General features: G+C 38.8%; 2 protein-coding genes across 2 annotated transcripts in view; both read right to left on the reverse strand.

The window, feature by feature from the left end:
• The window catches only part of TECTA (tectorin alpha), a 70,874-nt gene extending 69,945 nt beyond the window's left edge, over window positions 1-929 (reverse strand). The window contains exon 1 of the mRNA XM_008578339.1: window positions 866-929. Coding sequence (XP_008576561.1) covers window positions 866-929 — 64 coding nt within the window. The remainder of the gene's footprint in view (window positions 1-865) is intronic.
• Window positions 930-16,942: 16,013 nt separating this feature from the next.
• TBCEL (tubulin folding cofactor E-like) overlaps window positions 16,943-21,980 on the reverse strand; it is an 80,100-nt gene continuing 75,062 nt past the window's right edge. Inside the window, exon 8 of the mRNA XM_008578338.1 lies at window positions 16,943-18,508. Within this exon, the coding sequence (XP_008576560.1) occupies window positions 18,190-18,508 (319 nt within the window). The 3' untranslated portion in view covers window positions 16,943-18,189. The remainder of the gene's footprint in view (window positions 18,509-21,980) is intronic.

The following is a 21,980-nucleotide window of genomic DNA, read 5'->3' on the forward strand; positions in this document are numbered from 1 at the left end:
AGCAGGGGTTTAAATCATTGGGATTCTTGCATTATTAGTGTTTCACACGGACTTCAATTTCCTACCCCTGCTCCAAGAAAGTACATTTTATTTGGTAAAAAACAACTGTTGAAATCTACACAACCTTGGAAAAATGTTAAGGCTATATGGTCTTAGATAAGTTTCATCTCAGACTTGGAATCATGTGCCACTTGAACTAAACAAACAAACTAGCAAAGTAAAGATGCTTTAGAATTTTAGCCATACAAGTTTAAAATCTATGTAGACTGCCCCATCTTTCTTATCTAACATCCAAAAACAACAGTAGGAATGTATGTGGCCTTTCACTTACCCAGGGCAATGCTACACAGAGAAAAAGAATGAATCGCCAAGAGATAACTGTCTTATTTCACTTGCAGTTTTAGATTTTGGGCCATGTGAAAGGTCACTGATACACAAGCCACCGACATCGATGTCATTGTCACTTCCTAATTTTTGGCTAAAATAAGTATATTCTTTAAAGTGTCTACCACGAGTTAAATGCCTTAATGGAATCAATAATTAGGCATGTGGTGCACACACACCTAACCTATTTTCTTTTAATGGAAAAAATTTGCATTATTTTAAAGATCTACTCCATTAAAACAGGGCAAGCTGGTATATACAAATTGTGTTCGAAGTTAAATAAGAAAAAACAGGAATTAAGTGAACATCATTCAAAGTTAATGAATTTTACCCTTGACAACAGACTCTAATTTACATTTTTCTTTTTGTATCTGTAGACACATGTACACCTGTCCTCACAATTATGGTTCCAACAAAAATGTCTCTTTATAAATTCAAGAGCATGTTAACCAAGAGCTTTATGGAATTCTGTAATACTCACCTTGGTGCCGTACAATTGCAAAGATGAAAGAGATCCAAATTCTAAGTAATGATGAATAATTCATCCTGGAATTTTAAAAAGAAAAAGAAAAAAAAAATCCCCAGCTTGCCAGAGTAAATAGAATACCAGGTGTGTTTGGTAGCAAATCCCAAGACACATCCCAACCATCATAGAACAAATTCACATAACAACATCAACAGTTCTGAGTGGTGTTGAAATTCCCTGAGTGCTGACAGGTCCTCCTAAGTTCAACATTTTGTGAACTAATTAGACCCCAAAAGAAGCCAGTCTGTAGGTATAATGAGTTCATTCAAATTGTCAGGTAATTATATAGAATCAACGAGAGAAGCAATAAGTAAAGGAAAGGCAGCTACTCTGCATCTACTAAAGCACTGAAAAGTAGGACCTGATTCTAAGAATGTGGGTCCCGGGTTGTGTCTCTAGAACAGAAACCATGACCTCTGTGAGGCCTGGGTCTCCTAAATTTCACAACAGCTTTTCGTCAGGATCACAGAACACATGTGTCCCTACAGATAGGAGGATTTAGAATTTGCCTTCACCTTCTCAGTAGCAGGGAGCTGATCTATCATTCTGAAGTACTGTCCAGATTCGCGGGTAGTCTAAGACTCTGTCCACTGACCTCCCATAGTGAAATGAATGATAAATACATTGGTAATAAAAAAAGAAGTGCACCAGGGTTGCTCCTTGGAGTTACAATAAAAATAGAATCCAGTGCACAAACATATAGTTAGTTCCAGCAAGTTAATTAAAGAAGGAACGTCACAAAGATGAACTTGTTTTCTTGTTAGTGTAAACATGAACCGGTGGCTTTACCCTCTGTTAGGAGCAGGGACGGTCTGTGCTGCTTCGCAAAGCTCAGATGTGAACACACATGCAAGCTCAAGGTAGACATACACCTGCGTAAGAACCAAAGTGCACGGCTAGATCATGAAGTTTGCACCTGACAGGATTCTTAAAAATAAAAACCCTCTTCTTCTCATTTGAAGTTATCACAATTTTTCAGCCAAACTTTCATGGAAAAGCTATGAATTTAGCCTGTGAGAGTTTTATTGTAAATCATCAGTTGTCAAGTATACACATTGAAATTTCAAGCACATATTAAATATTAGTCAATATGGCTAAAAATGGTATGATGACTTTAGCAGAGAACACACAAAACGTTAGCGGAGGCAGATGCCATGCAAGTTTAAGGCTTGAGCCCTGAGAGAAAAAGTTCAGAAAGCAGTAAGGAGGATTCATTTAGATATTTGTATTTATGAAAAAATGTCACTAACCTGTTCTGTAGAGCCTGGAGGAATTGAGTCAGAATTATTAAGTCAAATCTTGGTAAACCAGGAAAATCTTAGGTAAAACAAGAATTCATGTCAGTTCTCCTCAACTTCTTGCCAATTATTTCTGATTCCTGAAATGATGTCTGAATCCCGTACTCTTAAAACCAAAAATTCAGTTAGTCTTGTGCTAGAGTCAGGTAAGTGTTGAGTTGCAATCAAGTTTTTTCCTATTGATTAAGGAAAAGTAAATCTAAAGATCAGTTTCAGGATTGCGCAGAGAGGTTCTTTTCCTGAAAAACTAGACCTTTTTTTACCCCTCAGGAAAAAAAAAAAAAAAAAAAAAGTAGATTCAGATGGAAATGTCAGGTACTTGGAGCTGAAACCTTGGTCCTTTCTGATCGGAATCACTTTGCACTGAAAAACACAAAAGAAACCCCCCTTCTCCCTTTGTACCCAAAAGAAGGCAACTGTATAACATTACAGAATTAGCATCCACCAGCATGGGATTAAAACTCCAAACAAAGCTGCTGCCTCCAACATTTAAATGAAGTTAGTTTTCTACTAAAGTCTTTTTTTGTTTCTCTGGTTTTGAACAGTTGCCACAGATAGGCTTTCCTCCATTTTTTCACAGGTATGCATGAAGTATTTAAAGAAACTTTCCCAAACTTTTCTAGGTTTTATTCCTTCTCTTTTCTCTCTGATGCACTGCTGTGCAGGGTGATAGGCCAGGGCACTTTCCAGGCAAAACCAAAGGAGGCACCCAGGACAAGGCATGATCTTTCACAAAGGAAAACCGAAATGGTGCTCTGGAAACCTCTCCTAAGGTCCAGTGATGGTCTTCTGGGGGTGGGGAGGTATGGGGGGAGATAGAACACTACTGATAAAAATTTGCAGTAAGTGAATAATTTAAAAGGCATTATGAACAAGGGAAACACATGTTAGCTTCAATGCTCCCAGACATCCAGTGGATGGGGAATGAGAAAAGTTAGCTAAGGCATAAACTAAGTCTACTATTCAAAATGTTTAAAATGGAATTTATTAATAAAAAAAAGTAACTTGAATGTAGTGAAAAAACTCTCCTGTAAATCAATGGGAATTTAAAAATTACTCCAAATTTTCTCTGATGAGACATTCAAGTGCTGACTTACCAAAAATATATAATGCTGGGTTTGGGCAAGTTTTCCTAAAATAGACAAGAGTGTTTGGAGAACTAATTTGTTAGCCTAAATTATCCAATATTTTTCCAGAAATGTGTGATAATTCAGAAGGTTTTGCACATTGAATTTATTCTCACTAGTATTATGAATCCTCCACATATATTTACTAACAAATGTCAAATGACTGTTTTCCTCTGAAAGGCACATATTTATATAACAGAAAAATCTAGGTTTTTTGATGTTTATTTAAAATAAAATTAAACTCAAATCCCAGACTCACCTAGGGAAGCATTCTCCGTGCCCAGCCTTTGTTAAGGTTTTAGTCCAGGAGTCAACCTAAATGCATTGAAGCAAAGTAATCGGCCCTGTGTAAGAACTGCTGGTGGCACACTAACAGCCTTCATCATCTTCTTTCATGCACTCAAGGATATTTATATCTCAGCACTTTTGACCCATATTAAATGCTTCATCTTTCTTGAGGCCATACTGCTCCTGGGATAAGTGCCATCTGGGCATAACCAGATACACAAGAGGGTGGCATAAATGAATCAGAATGACTTTGAGAATGCGGCTGTGAGTGAGCGCCAGGTGCTTGGGGAGAGACAGGTCTGGCTCATTCATTGGGCTGGGAAGCCGGTTGGTGAGTGTGTGTTCTGGTTGTACACTTAGCGGTCACAGATGGACAAACAACAAAAATCTCTTTTCATGCCATGTCAGCAGGAGGACTTATTTTGCTGAAAGTGTGAGGTGAGCAAAGATTTCTGACAAGATTTAGATTGGGGGTGGGGTGGGGATGGCTTGGAACTAAGATATTTGCGCTTTATAAAGATGGCATAGATTGATGCTGCTTTTTAAGCAAGAGGAAAGACACCTCACACAAAATAAAAATGTATTCCCTAAAGTTAAAATCCCTGAAAAGTAAATTCCCTAAAAACAAGTAGAATGGTTCTTATGTGCTAAATATTTTTGTTTTGTTTTCTTAAGTTTCTTACTCCTTTTCTGTGAAAGAGAGAGATCTGAGCTAGTTTGAAATGACTCAGTTATTGTTGGTAGCAGACACAGAGATGTGCCACTCAGATCCGTCTTGGAGAGCCATTTGAGAAGTGTGGCTGGCCAGCAGCCTCCAGACCTCAGCTCTTCAGGCTTGGCCTCAGTGCTGGAGCCAGCAGTGCACTCTTTGTGGGGTGGCTTGACTGAGTGAACTGGTGGTACAACAGCCTAGCACTACCCCCCCAAAGCACACTTGCCCAATGGGTAGTTTTTGCTCTGGAGTGCCCTATGGAGCTATAGAGACTCTGCCATGTGCTCAAGTGAGGCAGCTCTATTATTCCAAAATCAGGGCCTAGCTGGGAAAACCATACACACACACACACACACACACACACACACACAGAATCACGAGTCACTTAACAATAGGATACCTTCTGAGAAATGGATTGTTAGACGATTTCATCATTATGCGACCATCACACAGTGTCCTTACACAAACTTAGATGGTATAGACTACTACACACATAGGCTATATGGCATAGCCTGTTGCTCCTAGGCTACAAACCTGTATAGCATGTTACTTCACTGAATACTGCAGGCAATTGTAACACAGCGGTAAGTATTCATGTACCTAAACATATCTAAACATAGAAAATGTGTAGTAAAAATATGGCATAAAAGATAAAAAATAATACACCTGTGTAGGGTGCTTACCATGACTGGAGCTTGCAGGACTGGAAGTTGCTCTGGGTGAGTCAGTGAGTAAGTAGTGAGTGAATGTGAAGTTGTAGGACATCATTATACACACTGTAGACTAAAAACACTGTACATACGCTAAAATTTATAAAAGACATTTTTCTTTATTCAGTAATAAATTAAATTCAGGTTACTTTAAGTTTTTTACTTTATAAACTTAAATTTTTTAAAACTTTTTGACTCGTAATAACATTTAGCTTCAAATACAAACACATTGCACAGCTATAAAAATACATTTTCTTTTTATCCTTATTCTGTAAGCTTTTTTCTATTTAAAAAAGGGTTTTTTTACTTTTTTATTAAAAACTAAGACACAAATACACTCATTAGCCTAGGCCTACACAGGGTCAGGATCATCAATATCTCTGTCTTCACCTCCACATCTTGTCCCACTGGAGGGTCTTCGAGGGGGATAAGACACATGGAGCTGTCACCTCCATGTGTGATAACAATGCCTTTGTCTAGAATATCTGCTGAAGGACCTGCCTGAGGTTGTTTTACAATTAAATTTTAAAAGTAGAAGGAGTACATTTAAAAATATTAAAAAATATACTATAGTAAGTACATAAACCAGTAACATAGTCATTTATTATTATTATCAAGTATTACATACGGTACGTAATTGTATGTGCTACACTTTTACACAACTGGTAGCAAAGTAGGCTGGTTTACACCATGTAATTTATTTTATATATACATGTACATATATGCATACAAATATGTATATTATATAAGATACATTATATATACATGTACATATATACATAATTATATACAGAGAGAGGAGCTATCTGTGTAGATGCCTCCAAAGATGTATTCTCAAAACTTCTGAGCCTTCACACATGTCCTACACCACCTCATTAAGAGCTAAAATTTCTGCCAGCACAGGAAGACAATAGACAGGACTTATCCCCACGAGGCAACAGTTATCCCCACTCAAAAGCTGCTCCCACCTGCTCTTCTGACTGCCAGGCCTACAGTCAGAGTTCAGTTGCAGCATACTCAGCCAGAGACATGCTGGGCCTGATAAGAGAGGAAAGAGATTATACCCCCAAGGGAGCTGTTAGATCTAGCTAGAATATTCTGGCCTGGGATGGGGCAGGGGAATGCCCAGGGACTGGATTCTGAGGGTGCTCAGTCAAGGAGGCTGGGCTGTAACACAGAATAAGGGAAAGTTTATTGACTTGGGGCACTCTCTTCAGATACAGGCTTTACACTGTGTCAAGGGGACACATCCCAGGGGATGGTACAAATTTGCTCCTAAAAGCCTGGAAAAAGTGATAGTTCACACTGAACGATGTTGAAATGCTCAAATTTACTGTGACAGATGGAAGAAGAAGGGATTGAAAGGCTCAGGGAAGTGAGCATGCTGGAATAGATACATCATGTGAGTCCACTAGACTCACCAGACCATCACGTTCCAGGGAAGGCCTAGAGGACAGACACACCATCCAGGAAGGCTAGCAGGAACACGCTGGTCAGGAGAGCGCCAGCATCACTAAGAAGCTCAGTGGCAACTCCCCTCTGCAGGCTGGGGCTAATGTCAGGTGAGGTGATCACATAACTTGGCTCTCTGATAGCAACAGAGATGATGAGCCCTTGAAGCAATAGAGGCCAGGTGACAGCTCTCTACCACTTGAAGCCAGGAGTGGGTCATAATTTCAATAATGACCAAGAAGATCGGAGTGGCAGTCACAGGGGCCTGATCCATAAAGATTAATGGAGATGGTTAATAGAGCACAGCATCCCAGGGGCAAAGTACATGGGCAGCCAACAAGGGTATTACTGACAACATATAATGAAAAAGAGCAGGAATGTCTGAGCAAAGGCTGAGAGCAACTGACCCGATAAAAAGTCATGATCCCTGCTCAGTTTCTGGATCTGAGTCAGTTTTCAAAATCAGGAATCTACAGACTGAAAAGGTAACCAGTCCCCAAAGAGAAGGACCCTGCAACATCATGGCAAGTATGTATGGTAATGAGTCCCCCAGTTCATCCCCTAAAAGACTACGGCTATCTACTTGAGTTACTGTAGACTGGGGGAAGGGGAATTCCTAGATATTTTGAGAATTGTTGGACAAGGGGTTTGAGTTAACATCGATACTCAAAGGCCTTGTTAGAATGGGTATAGTGCCCAGGAAGTAAAAGGAGTCCTGGCAGTCAAGCTTTCAGTGGGTCCACAAGGCCTGAAGACAAACCTGGTTGTCATTTTCTCAGTCCTAATATATAATTGGGATTGATGTACGTGGCACATTGGGTACTTGGTCTGCGGGGTAAGAATTATCATAGTAAGGAAGACAAGAGGAAACCTCTGAAACTGCTTCCCTCACTCCAGCTAAGGTAGTAAATACAAAAGATTATTGCATCCTAGACTGGGGGTAGGATGCTAAAGATTAGCATCACTCTTACAGAGCAGAGGTGGTAGCCTCTATCATGTCTCCATTTAACTGGCCAGATGGATCCTGGAGAACGGCTACAGACTACAAAAGTTCAGCCAAGCAGTAGCCTCAATGGCAGCTGCTGTGCTAATGTAGTATCTTTGCTACAGCTGAGTAACATGGCTTCAGGTATAAAGTATGTAGCACTCATGTGGCAAATGCATTTTTTTTTTCCTATCTGAATCAGAAACGAGGATCAGAAACAGCATCATATGAAAGACAGCAATACACATTTACAGTTTTCCCCCAGGGCTATGATAAGTATGCCACATTCTTTCATAAAATAGTGCTAAGAGATCAGGGCCATCTGGGTCCTACAGAACATCACCTTGATTCACTACATTGATGACATCAACAGACTGGGCATGATGAGCAAGAGATGGCTAACAGGCTAGACACCTTGGTAAGACACATGCTCCAGATGGTGGGAGAAAAATTCTACAAAGATTCAGGGCTGCTACTTCAGTAAAGTTTTTAGGAATCCAGTGATCATGAATGTGCTGGGATATCTCCTCCAAAGTAAAAGACAAACTACTGCATCTTGTTGTCTCTCTACAGTGAAATCCTTCTTTGTAGGCTTCTTTGGGTTCTGGAGACCACACATTCCAAACCTAGGAAAACTGTTGTGGCCCGCATTCCATGAGATATGGAATTCAGCCAGTTGGAGTTGGCTGAGAGCATGAGAGAATTCCATAGCAGCTCCAGGCTACGATGCAAGCAGCTCTGTTATTTAGACTATATGTTTGGTAGACCTTTTGATGTTGGAGGTGTCAGTGTTGGAAAAAGTTGAAATGTGCAGTTTATTGCAAATTCCAGTGGGAGAACTACAATGCCAGCCTCTGGCATTCTGGAGCAAGGATGTGCCATCTGCAGCAAAGAATCACACACCTCCTGAAAATCAGATCCTGGCATAAAACTGGGCCCTGCAATGGAACATTTGCTCAAGAGACAAGTGGTCTTGTGTCCAGAACTTCCAATCATGACCTGGGTTCTGCTGGACCTAGCAAGTCATGAAGTCAGGTGGATTCAGTGGCAAGGCTAGTTTAGCTGATGTAGCCTCTGAATGTTCAACCTGACAATAACAGAGGCCAAGATGAGCCCCGAGTATGTCACTATTCCTCAGGGAGATCAACTGGCCACTTGGTGACCAAATGACCACGTTGAACCCATGTCATCCTGGAAGGGCCAGCAGTTCCTCCTCACAGGGATATGGCCATATTCTGGATGTTCTTTCTTACCCAGAGCCTTAGACAACACCACTAACGGAATTCTCATGGATCAGGCACTAATCAGAATGCCTGATCCATAGGAATAGAATTCCTGACTAGGGAACCCACTTTACAGAAAAGGGGGTGTGAGAGTGGGCCTACGATTATGGGATCCACTGGTTGGAGTAGATATTGTATGACACAGAAGATGCCAGTCCAGTCAAATGTTGAAATGAATTGCTTAAGGAGCAGGTGAAGCACCACCTGGAAGATAATACCATGCAAGGATGAGATGCTATTGTCCAGGACACTGTATGCGTAATGAGTTAGACACCTTTGTATGGTGCAGTATCCCCAATAGGAAGACTGCATGGATCCAGAAACCAAGGTGTGGAAGTGGGTGTGGTCCCACCTGCTATAATTCCCAATGATTACTGGGGGACTGTGTGCTTCCCAACCCCTCATCTCTGGGCCATTCAGACTTTGAAGTCCTGGTCTCCCAAAACAGCACACTCTCACCAGGGGATGCTGCAAGAGTCCCACTAAACTATGAGCTATGGCTGTGATGCTGCCTGGGCACTTTCGACTCCTTATGTCAAAAGATTAACAGGCAAGATGAACCAAGAACGTCTTCAAGAACATTTTGTTAGCAGTAACTGATCCTGGTCAGCAGGAGGAGGTAGGGCTGCTGTTACACAATGGGTTCAAGGGATAATGTGCGGACGCTCAGGTGAGCTATTTTGGTGCCTCTTGGTACTCCCTTGCCCAATTGTGTCTGTAATGGACAAGTGTAGCACCCCAGACTGAATAGCATATGGTTACCTGGGACTCAGACTACTAAAGAATTAAGGTTTGGGTGAAACCACAAGGTAAGCCACTGAGAACAGCAGAGGTGACAGCTGAGGTGATACAATGTATAGCAGAATGGGAGACAAAGGGTACCAGTTGTGGCCCTGAAATCAACTGCAGTGACAGGAGTTGTAAGTCGTTCCCCTAACCTCCCTCTTCTAAGTTTCCCTTCAAGAAGAGAGGCTCACTAGAACCCTAGAGGAGCTGCCCCCTGATAGTGGGTGGAGAATTCGAGCTACACATTGCTTGGGGAAGACTGGCAGAAACGAAGATGTACCACCCCGATCTACCTGGAAGAAAGGAATGATTTGCAGCTACAAGGAATATGGTTAGCTGACAGTTTCCATTTGCTGGCCCCTTCAGTGTCTACATCAATGTTCAAGCTGAGGTTATGTTCTTGTGCATTCCCCAATCAATGACTGAGAAAAGTGTTGGTAAAAGGCCCAGGCCGTTTCTGCCCAAGGCAAGACTCGGCTAATGGAAAATCTTTGCTCCAGAACATCCTATTGGGCTGGCTGGTTTTGTCAGGTCTGCAGCATGGCCTGATGGCCCCTCCTGCCCAATCCCTCTCTTCTTCCCCTGTTCTTTCACATCTGTTACTCTCTGACAAACCTTTTGCCTTCCCAACTCCATATTAGCATCTGCTTCCCAGAGAACTGAACCTGTGACACTGGTGTCTTGGATAAATTTATAAGCCCTTTACAACTGATTGTTTTACTTTGTTGTATAATCTACCATGGAGAGTCCAAATATTTCTGTAGAGCAGTTGTTTTCACCACTAATCCATTGATTAAATGATGTCAACCTTCTAGATCTAGCTCATTAATGTGATTATAGCTAAGGCTATACTTACATTCTCCCTGAAACTGGTAATGTTATCCATAGCAGAATCCTTAAAATGGATGAGGTGATGGAGAAAATGCAGTTGTGCTCCTGAAGACTTCTAAACAGTAAAGACACTCACAATGAAGAGTCTCAAGATCCCCACATCTGGAAGTTTGCCTCTCTTATTGCCTTAGAATCTTCACTTTTGGACATCTGGGTTAACTCACAAAATGGAATGATGCAGTCTATTAGTTTTTTATTCTTGAAAACGTCTTTTTTTAAAAAAAACCTGATGTAATATATCTTAAAATTTTCATATTTATTATTATCATGGTAATAATCATTTATCTGCAAGCTGTAAGCATCAGTTTAATCTATAGAACAAATGTTTAAAAATCCATCTTTTTAAAGAATATTATTTGCATGTAAGTTATATTTTTTTGTACTGGCCTTACCCATTCTAGACTCTGGGTTTGGGCTAATGCTAATAAATATGGCTTAATTATGAGAAATATGGCATCAACCCTTTGAAAACTACATTGAATAACATGAATTATTAACTAACCAGCAATATTTTCTAGATCTAAGAGCTCAATTATAAAAGATGTTCATCTCTGAAATTTATTTTTTATTTTATTTTTTTAAAAAGATGACCGGTAAGGGGATCTGAACCCTTGACTTGGTGTTGTCAGCACCACACTCTCCCAAGTGAGCCACGGGCCAGCCCTATCTCTGAAATTTAAACAAGGAGTCACAGATATTTTCTGAAAGTAACTGAAGTACCTGAAGTACCTGTAGCCAAGGAGTTTGTAATAGCTAATTCTAAGTAGACCAGAATAACACAATAGGCCTTATTCTAACATCCTTGTAGCACATTAGCAATACATTTGGGGGTGGGGGACAGGGAAGAGGGGAAAGACACACTGTATTCCCTATTCACAAGGAACACCAAGTAGTTCCTCTAGAAGAGATTTCACTGGTAGGCAAGAACTAGCTCTGATTAAAGCTTACTCTAGACAATAAGCACAGGATTCTAGGGTAATTAATCCACCACTTTTCAACGGCACCCAGCTGAACCAAGTTCTCACACATTGTTAAGGATAAATAATACATAACACCTTCTGCTGCAGAGGCAAAAATCTCACTCACCAATGATTAAAAATTGCAGGCTCCAGAGGAAAGATGGCTCACTAAATCTGTAATGTGTTGAATTCAACTGCCTAGATTTGCGTGATTAATTGGGAAGAATACTATCTTGGCTGCACTAACCAGGAATCATATCAAGCCCAAGATCAGTAAAGTCTGACTTTGCAGGATGTAATAAATAATAAAACCAGGGAAAAAAGACTCATTTTATATAATCCCAGTGGAAAACAATTTGACAATATCTACCAAAATTAGAAACACATCGACCTTTTGATCCAGCAATCTCACTTGTAGGAATGTATTCCAGCAATCACACTTTTGGGAATGTATTGTATAGATCTATTTCAAACATGTGAAAGAACATATTCTATTTACTTCAGCAAATTGAAAATAGTTAAAAAAAATAGATTGAGAGAGAAGGGGGAAACTCAAATGTTAATGAATACGGTATTGGTTAAATTATCGTACATCTATAAAAGGAATACTTATATTTTAAACAAAGGATAAAGTGATTTCCTATGTACCTTTATAGAGAGATTGCCAAGATAAATTTTAAGTGAAAAAAGTAAGGTGCATGATAGTGTACAATATGCTAACTGTACTATATAAAAGGGGAATGATCAGAATATATATTCTTATTTACTATTAATTGTAAACTCTGGAAGGACACACAGGAACTAATAAAAGATAGAGTACAGGCATTATAATGGGATTTTTCAATGTATACCCTCTTTATATTGCTTGATTTCTGCACCATGTAAATGTTATCTATTTAAAAATTAAATTTAAGTAGTTTTTGAAAATAGATTTTGGTAAGCAAATTGAAATTTAAAGCAAACAAAATTTTAACACAATCAAAACAGTTCATATTGTCCTAGCTGTATTCCCTGGCAGTGAAGAAAAGCTTATATCTGCCCTCAAATGTATCTGGTATTTCAGAAAACATTTTTCTCTCTTTAGTCTGTATTCTTTAATGTCTGCCTCCTCTATTCCCATTCTTATTTATTTAACACCTTAATTGTATTACTTAAGAGTGACAAGGAAGCATTCAAGGATGAAGAATCTGTGAAAGACTTGACCAACTGAAATTGCATTGTAATTTTTTTGGCAGATCTAGATCTTGCAGACAATAATAGATAACCTGTCTCCTGTATTTTGTCAACAGTATTAGTATTCTTCACACAGCTCCCTCTTGAATTTTAAGGAGTAACACAGCAGCGACAGCCTCATCCTTTTCCAAAACAAACCTTTGATAAAGGTTCCACTAGATTATAAACTTTTTTTTCCCTCATAAACACCAGTTTCTATTCTTCACACAGCTCCCTCTTGAATTTTAAGGAGTAACACAGCAGCGACAGCCTCATCCTTTTCCAAAGCAAACCTTTGATAAAGGTTCCACTAGATTATAAACTTTTTTTTCCCTCATAAACACCAGTTTTAAGTTCAGTTGCAACACTATGCCTCCTCGATAAAGTCTGAGTTGGAACTGAGAGACCTCTCTCACCTTTGCCTGTCTATTGAAACCAAGTTTTAAGGGTCTAGAATGTCCCCAGGTTAAAAACCAAATTATCAGTCTTTTTGTATCATACTACTGGTTCATTTATTCTTGTCAGTAGCAACCAGCACAAGTGTTCAAGATGGCATTTCAGAGCAGCAGGGAGGACAACAGATATGTACCAATCACAATTTCACAATTCTGGAAATGGCATGGGGGCAAATTCCAATCCAGATTTAGGGCTATCAGCCACATCAGTGATTCTGTTGCAGAGCAAATCAATTTAGTAAATGGATATTGAGGAACATCTTAGTTTAGTGTTTTTAGTGAAAATAAAGACAAATAATAAAAGTGTGTGTTGGGGAGCAGGTTTGGAGGAGAGAACTTCAGCAGTCAGCATGATAGTATTGCTGTCAATTGCATGAATTCTGCAGGCATATGGCTTGGGTTTGAATCCTGGCCTTGTCACTTACCAGCCATGTGACTTTTGGCATTACTGAACCTGTTTATGCATCAATTTCCTCACTAGCAAGAAAATGGGGATACCAGTGCTGACCTTATAGGGTTGTTGTGAAGACCAAATGGAAACTTCTTTTCCAGAGAAGAGTTGGAAAGAAAAATATGACTTCAAAGGTCAACCATCTTGTTCTACGTGCATTCTAATAACTGAAGAAAGTCACAGCATTTTTCAGTCCAACAGATATTAGATGTCCTGATATATGTATACCTTGCACGTACTCAGAAAAGCTCACAATAGTAATTAAATAGAATTTAGCACATAAATTAAAAATACAATTCTTTGAAATTTGAATAGGAGGCAGAAATAATCTAAATTTAAACAGATATGATACTTATGCATTTCTGAAGCATTAAGAAAGAAGTTAATGGACTCTGTCTTTTAAATACAGAAATAAAGTACAGTCCTTATTGACATGCAGATAGGGTTCAAATGTCCAAAACTTTAATACTTCTAGAAAAGTATTTTTCAAAGGAAAAAAACAGCTCTGGCAAATTTTTATTTCACCAAAATGAGATTCTTGAACTTACTCAAAAAAGATGACGCTAAACATCTCAAAAGAGAGGTTTTATCCCTAAAGGAAAAAAAAGAGTGCAGAGAGCATGTCAGAAGTATGAAATTTTGCTACCAGAAAAGCAGTACCCATTTCTTATGAACCTTTGTTTTGCAGTTTTCAACTTTGGCAAAATTCCAGTTAATACTGTTAAAATGGTTAGATTCTTAACTAGTTTAGGCCAACCCCCCAGAAAACTCAACCACAGAACCGATGTCCATTTTTAGCTATATAAAAATAAACATATACCTTGACCCCACACTCCAGAAAAAAAATTCAGAACACAAAGAGAAAATGGACTTGGATTTTTAATTTTTTTTAAAGATTATCTATATATAATATAAAAATAAACATATACCTTGACCCCACACTCCAGAAAAAAAAATCAGAACACAAAGAGAAAATGGACTTGGATTTTTAATTTTTTTTAAAGATTATCTATATATATGTATATATAAATAAAAAGTGCAAAGAATAGACCTTCATGTTTAAATTATATTTTAAAATAAAATATATATTTCCATTAACTGCAGGAGACAACTGGCAAGTAAAGAGCCTGAGAGAGTCCAGTCCCTCTCCTTTACTACAATGGACATATATTTTAAGGAAGCACCTATGAAAAATAGTAGAGTGTTCACAACACATCTGGCAACACAGATAGCTTCTGGGTGTTCTTGAAAGCAGTTTTTTTGCATTTTCAATCTAACATGAAATGATGGGAAAAATCAAATTCATAAACAGAAATGACATTGCTTAGAACAATCTAGTATTCTGTATTCATGTTTTACATGCCCTGGAGCCTAGCATTTCCCAGGTAGCAAGCCACACTCACATGTGCATTAGTAAAAGCTATCAGCAGCATGCCTCAAATGGTGATCAGCTCTTAGTGCAACAAGTGTTCTTTGCTCCTAATACTTCTGGTCTAGCAACATAGCTGAAACATCAGGTTAGAAACGAATTTCATTTTTTTAAAAGTAAACAAAATTTTTTTAAAAACATAGCATTTTAGCATTCAACCCTGTTACACATAGCTCAAGTTATGTTTTGGGCTTACTTTTCACCAAAAGGTCTTAAAAAACAAGGGGCTTAAAATATCTGCTGCTTTCTTATGTATTTATGGCAATGGCGGCAATTAGATGCCAAAACAACAGAAAATTCAATAATAAAAAAAGACATACGACTGTGGAATTTTTTTTCTTTAAACCAATTTGGGATTTTTCAAAAATTCAGATTCAAAAACCAATTTCTACCATAGTTTCAGTAGCTATCTACCCACATATAGAAAAGTTTCCTTGGTTTTAATTTGGCTTTCTTTTATTACTCCTTTCCTGTTTTATAACTGAAAAGAACTTCTATTTTAGAAAAGATAGGTTCTATACACTGTGCCTGTAGCAACATATCTGTAATACCAGCTATGACAGCATTTTGCCTCATAAATGTCAATAATATGCTCTCACTGAATCTGAACAAAGTCAATGTTAATACAAAGAAGCTGGAGATAATCAATTATGCATAACTTGTAGACTCAAAGGTCCATGGTCTATTCTCTCCTTCTTTTAGGCCTGTTATAAAAATAATTTGGTTACAAGTGTCTACACAGCACCAATTTTATTTCAAAAGCAGCATCTTTACTTAGCCACCCAAATGAATGTTAAAAACACATGCTCAGACAGCTTCTCTCATTTACTTCTGTTCTGTAACTCTAAAAGACCAGTAATTATGTTAGACTTTTTTCTTAATCAAAAATTATTCAGCAATTATTAAAACCATCAATTACAATGCCCTAAAAATACCCATATCTGCTGAATTAAATGAGAGTTCCCTTTACATGCAACTGTGTAATAAAAGAATTATGCCTGCAGTTGATAAACACTGTGTTCTGTAATAACAGAAGAAACAGGTCTCTAACAGTAAAAAAGCATTTCATAAAACTTTGTCATATATAAAATATCTTATTAATTGTGACCATTCCACTTATGATTAAAGCATAACATAAGCGTTTGCTCTGCCTTCTGCTGTGGGACAGTCAGGGGTCATACAACTTCAAAAAATAAGAGTGCATCTGTTTCCCAGGCTGACAAAAGCAATGGGCTCAATTACACAATTTCTCTCTCAAACTCATCTGCACTCACGCACACATACACAAAGCACCCACAGTTTTAATCTTCATGACACTGTTGCCACACTTTTTTCCTACTTCCAAAAATCTGTCAGGAAAATGTGATCGCAAAATAATTATTCTTGTCTCTACCCAGCCTGGATCTCCACTGCTCATTTTTATGATTTTGAAAGATAAAGTCTGCAGCAGAAGGAGAATAGGCCTCATTCATCTTTCTCAAACCCTTTGGTTTTCTCCTTTAATGTTACAGTGAATGTAGACTTGACTCAGTAGGCCTGGGTCAAAGGCTTTACAGATACTGAACCTGAAGTGCACTAAAAGAATAAACGTCTGCCGCACGGCATAGGAAAATTTAAAAAGTATCAATAATAAACACGACTCCCCATACACGAAGAATTTACAAGAGTCATCTAAAAATTTCAGAAGAAATTAAATTTGTAGGAGGGGTGGAATCACATAACAAAGGTGAAAGGTCAAGTGCAATCAGGTAATAATAATTGCATTCTTTGAAAAATACTTCACCTGCACACCTTCTGCCCCAGTTAAGCTAAATTTCCCAAATCTCCCACTTGTACCCATGGTGGACCAAGAAAGGTACATATTAAAAAAAGGGATGGCATCTGATTAGCAAAGGAATAGAACAAACAAAAAGATTTCAGAACAGGTAAGGATCTAGCTTTAAAGAAAAGCGCTTTTAACTGTGTCTGCAAAACATATGACTTGGAGGCAATTCTGAAGTTTTGACACAAACTTTACTCATAGATGAGTCAGAGTTCTTCTACGGGGATAACTAAATTAAAAAGTGAAACAAAAATAGCTGTTCAATTATGACATCACAAAATCCCAGGGAAGAACTGGGAATCAAAGCTCCCTTTGATTAAAATGTCCCACTTTTAATGCAAAGTGCAAGAGCAAGGGCTTCAAATGGATGTCACAGGCAGGAACGTCAGAAGCTCTTTCTCCCATGGTTCCTCTTCATTCCCTACACACACCACAGACAGTTCATTAGCTTATTCTCAACTCTCCTGGCACGTACATCCACTACTCTAATGGATTCCTTATAAAGTCAGGCCTCTATTCCCAATATACAGTTTAAACTAATGAAAAGAAAGTATGAAGAGATACATTCAATAAGCAAAAAATGAAAGAACTCCAGTATCTGACATATTTCATATTATGGAAGCATGGCTGATGTAATATATGAGAGAAATCCAGAGCGAGTTAGTAACATATAAAGAGATCAGACTGCTCTGCTTGTGCTTCCAAAGTAACAGCAAGTTTTCCTGGAGTTTTAACTCTTCGTCTACTCTTCTTCAAAGTCCTAACAGAGTTGTAGGTTCTTACTGAGTACCTGAGATAGGAATCAGGTTGAAAAATGCTTAAAACACTTTAAATTATATCAAAAAGAAGAAATGAAAAAAAAATCAGCCAGATGAAAAATAGTTAATTATGAACAATAAAACTGTAAGGTAAACATGTGCTGATGCAAGTCAAAGTGAGAAATTGAACCAAAACAGAAAAGGAGGGAGAGGGAGAGAAAAAGGAAGAACAGAGAGAGAGAGTGGTGGCCCTTCCTGTGAAGATTCCTTGTTTCCTGATTTAAATACTATAAGACACCCTTCTGAAGGGCTGTACTGTTCATGCTATCTTCACTAGTACACCTAACGGTAATGATAACCAAGTGGCAGACTAACCCCAGTGAACACAGTAAGAAGTCAGTGATTCTCTGTCACCTTTCAAGAAAGACGGCACATGGACTGGAGATGTGGCCAATTCTGCTGGCTGAGCCGAAGAAATCTGTGGTAGAAAATACCAAAAATGGTCCCCTACACATTGTCGGGGAAAAAATATACAAAACCCCTCCCAAACCTAACCAAACAAAACAAAACTAAAACAATCTTCTCCCTCCTAAAGAAAACTACACCGGAAACATGCCCTGCAAGAAGTCCTTAAGTGTGTCTTTTACAAGGCTGGTCGAGGTTATTTTGTTTTGGATTCCACATAAATTTTATCTCCATCCCTAATGCCAAAGGAATGCAATGCCCGAGAGCTGTACTTCATCTCCTCTGGGCCAAAGGGTGCTTCATGGTCAAAATAGTAGAGAAGCATGTTGCTTGTGGGTAATTGCACTAGAGTTTTTAATTGTTTCTTTAGTTCTGCAACTGTTTGGTCCAGACGAATGCTCATCTCTTCCACCTGATCGTTAAAGTGGACTTCTACTTTTGCACTGCTCTGGGGTCTTAGGTCCACTTCTGCCAAAGGCTCCAACTTCCCATACTTTGTGATCAGTTCATGATACCTAGAAGGATAAAAAAACAAAATAAAACAAAACAAAACAGTGTCAGCTTAAACTAGTGGCACAACTACAGGTAAATTACACTGCTATTCTCAACAGCTTTCTGACATCTCATGCTAATATTAACCCTATCTATCTATCCATCCATCTATTAGATGACAATTGTAGATCTGACAACCTGATATAGTTGCCCTATTGAGTCAACAGTAAAACCACATCCTTGTGGATAGGAGAAGCATTTCTCCTGAAGTGGTCACTATGTCTGCTGTTACTCATTACATAAGAATAAGCTTAGAAAGGGAAGTAAAAGTTAGAAAGTAGATGATACAAAGATAAGAGAGGAAATTCAATCTCTCTATAGAATTTGCTTTCTTGAGTGTCATCATCAAGAAGAGCAGATATCTAAGCACATGTTCCTTGTAACAGATGGAAGATGAAAGCAGGCCAGCAGTTCCTGAGGCATAGAGAAGTCATAACTTAAAAACAAAAACATGTAGTTGTATGTTAGCTACTAATCCAGCTCTTTCAGTGAAGCCTTGTTTGAATGTTCCAGCCTAGTCTCAGCTATAATGCAAGGAATTTATGAGAGAGTCAAAGACACATTCCTGGGAAAAATATGGTAAATAAGGAATATTTCCTTCATCAAGGCAGGAATAAAGAGCAAAAGACACCAAGAAGAAAGTGAATTACAGACATGAGAATAAGGTCCACAAGGTCAAGTTTCCCATGTGGAAATTCTTGTCTCCACTGCCAGCCTTGGAGGATGAATGTCTAATTTTACTGATGAAGCCTGACAGTTTCCTACACACCAGGGAGGGAAAAAATGCTGAAAAGACTTAATATTAGCTTTATTATAACCAAGACAGACTGAAGTAAGTTAGGGATCAGAATACAATAGTCACATAAGATTATTCCCCTACATTCCCCATCCCGCTGTGGGCTTTAACTCAGTTAAATTGGTGTCATAATAAGGTGTGTAGGAACATTAAAGACATAGTAAGATGCTTGTGTTTGGAGATGGAGGCAACCATTTCCATTATGTGGAATAACAGGGTATGGTAAAAATAGCACTGGTCTGACTTCAGAGTCTTGACTCCATCTTAAATCAGCTGTGTGACTTGGGAACTCACTCAATCCTTTTGGATCCCAGTTTCCTCTTTAGTAAAATTAGGATAATAAGTTCTGTCCTTCCTACCTTATAAGACAGTCATAAGAATTAAATAAAATAACAGATGAGTAAGCACTTTGTAAATTCTAAGATTAGCTACAAATAAAAATATTAACTTTATATTCCTGCTGCTTTGTAGCTTACATTATTAAAACATACACACCCCTTAGGAAACATAAGATTGAAATTTACTTAGGTGGGACTTCTGAGAAAAGGTGTTGGTATCAAGATGGGGGTGCTTGGTTTCCACGGGCTCGGGTTATAGGACACACCTCTCGGTTTCAAGCCATTCCCCAAGGTCTCCAGCCCCCATCTAACCCTCCCCTAGAGGAAAGTTACTGTTCCTAGTCAGACCTATTTTTTGCACCAACATGGGTAAACTGAGACCTCCAGGGAGCTGGCTAATACAAATCCAGTGGCTGGGCATGCTCTGTAGAGAAGGGTTATATAACTGGTAGCCAAGCATGCTCAGCGGAAGGGAGTTTATTCTTTGAATGACCTTCCACTAAGGATGGGAGCACAGAATATTCTTAAATATGTTTGGTGCATATGATAGGATTTGACCAATGAACATGCTCCAAAAAGATACCAACTGAGCATGTGCAAGACTATGTTACATGACAGGGAAATGCCCCCTTAATTGAATATTCATTAGGTACCATGAATATGTATTAGACAGTGAAACTATTAAAAGTTGAATCGTGGCAGAAGGCAGGGTTGTTGCTCACTTTCCTGGAGCCAACCAGAACTTTACTTACTTTGTATCAAACTTACTTTCAGCAAGCAGCTACTCACTCTCTTGAGCCAGCCTGCACTCTGTACTGAAAGTTAAGTGTGTATTTCTTACTTTTGTGTTAAACTTGGAGTGGGCCTTGGTCAGTCTTTGGAGCTAGGCTGCACTCTCTCTGTGAAAATCCTCTCTTATTTGTTACATTAAACCTGTTCTCACTTTCTACTGAGATTCTGCTCTTGAATTCTTTACTATGGTGGAGTCAAGAACCTGCTAAGAGGATGGGGTGGGTTGAAGCCGGCTACTGGGGCTCCCCAGACCCTCTCCTCCAACATCAGTATGATGAAGCAGATTACAGAATCTTCTCCCAGGACTTGAGCCAAAACTAGTTTTTTTTTTAAAGAGTAAAGAAATCACCAGCAATAACTAATAAAGAAGAGAAGGCATAATCTTACTGCCATAACCTTTTAAAAGGAATTGAAAGCTGTGTACTATGTGGTTCAGCTAAGCAAGAATTCTAACTCAACCCCCAGAAACCATTATGGAGAATGAAGGTAAAAAGACAAAATCCTGAACATACTGGCTAATCTTCCTAATTTAGAGAAAAGTAGATTGAGGGAGTTAGCAGTCAGCCACACTGAGGATAAACTAGGCTAAAGAAAAAGTAGGCTGAAGAAAAACCATGGGACCAGAAGCCTGTACATCCCACTGCCACGATGTCAAGATTTTAGCAAAAGCAAACAAGCCAAAACAAAATAAGGCAAAACAAACAAACAAACAAAAAACTACCAGTAGGACTTGAAATTTTCCAAGGCTCTAAAGTGAAAAGGTGAAATGATTCAAAGTCTATAGGTATCTTTTACACATCCCACTGCCTAGTATATGCCTTCAAATAAGTGAAACTAGGTTATAATCATTTAACAAAATCTCAGAAAGGGCAGCAGAACTCACGTGGTCAAATAAGAGCTGAACTCTACTCCAGAGATGTTTTCCCTTCAGACTACAGGAAAGTAGATAGAACTGTAATACCCCAGCCCTCAAACCTTGCCTCAGAGGGACAAAAGGAACAATGGCAAAAGGGTCAAGGAGAGTTCACTCATACTATGTTTCAGCAAAGAGATGGTCTGGAGAGAATTGCCCATTTTTAAGCATAAGAAAGATAAGACACAAAATGGCAACTAAGCACACACCACAGCAAAAAGAATGAAGGAAAGGAACAGATAAATAAGTAAAAGCAGAGGCACAGAACTCAGTCTGAAAGAAAACATAACTGAAGGAATAGAAAATGCCCCACAAGTACTCTGCGGTCTAGAGATTAATAAGTGCATGAAGGCACATCAAAGACAAATAATAAACATTAGAATGAGATGAAAAGGGAGACTGCAGAGCTAATAAAACAAACTGAGGAGCAAAACAACACCATTACTAACCAAATAATTGAATTAAGATGACCCAAGAATTTTATACCTAGCCAAGTCTTCTTCAGAAATAAATCTAGGGCCGGCCCGGTGGCGCACTGCTACAGTGCGCCGCTTGGGAGCGCGGCGGCGCTCCTGCCGAGGGTTCGGATCCCACTT

The sequence above is a fragment of the Galeopterus variegatus genome, unplaced genomic scaffold (genome assembly GCF_000696425.1).
Source record: "Galeopterus variegatus unplaced genomic scaffold, G_variegatus-3.0.2 Scaffold1665, whole genome shotgun sequence".
Taxonomy (NCBI): domain Eukaryota; kingdom Metazoa; phylum Chordata; class Mammalia; order Dermoptera; family Cynocephalidae; genus Galeopterus; species Galeopterus variegatus.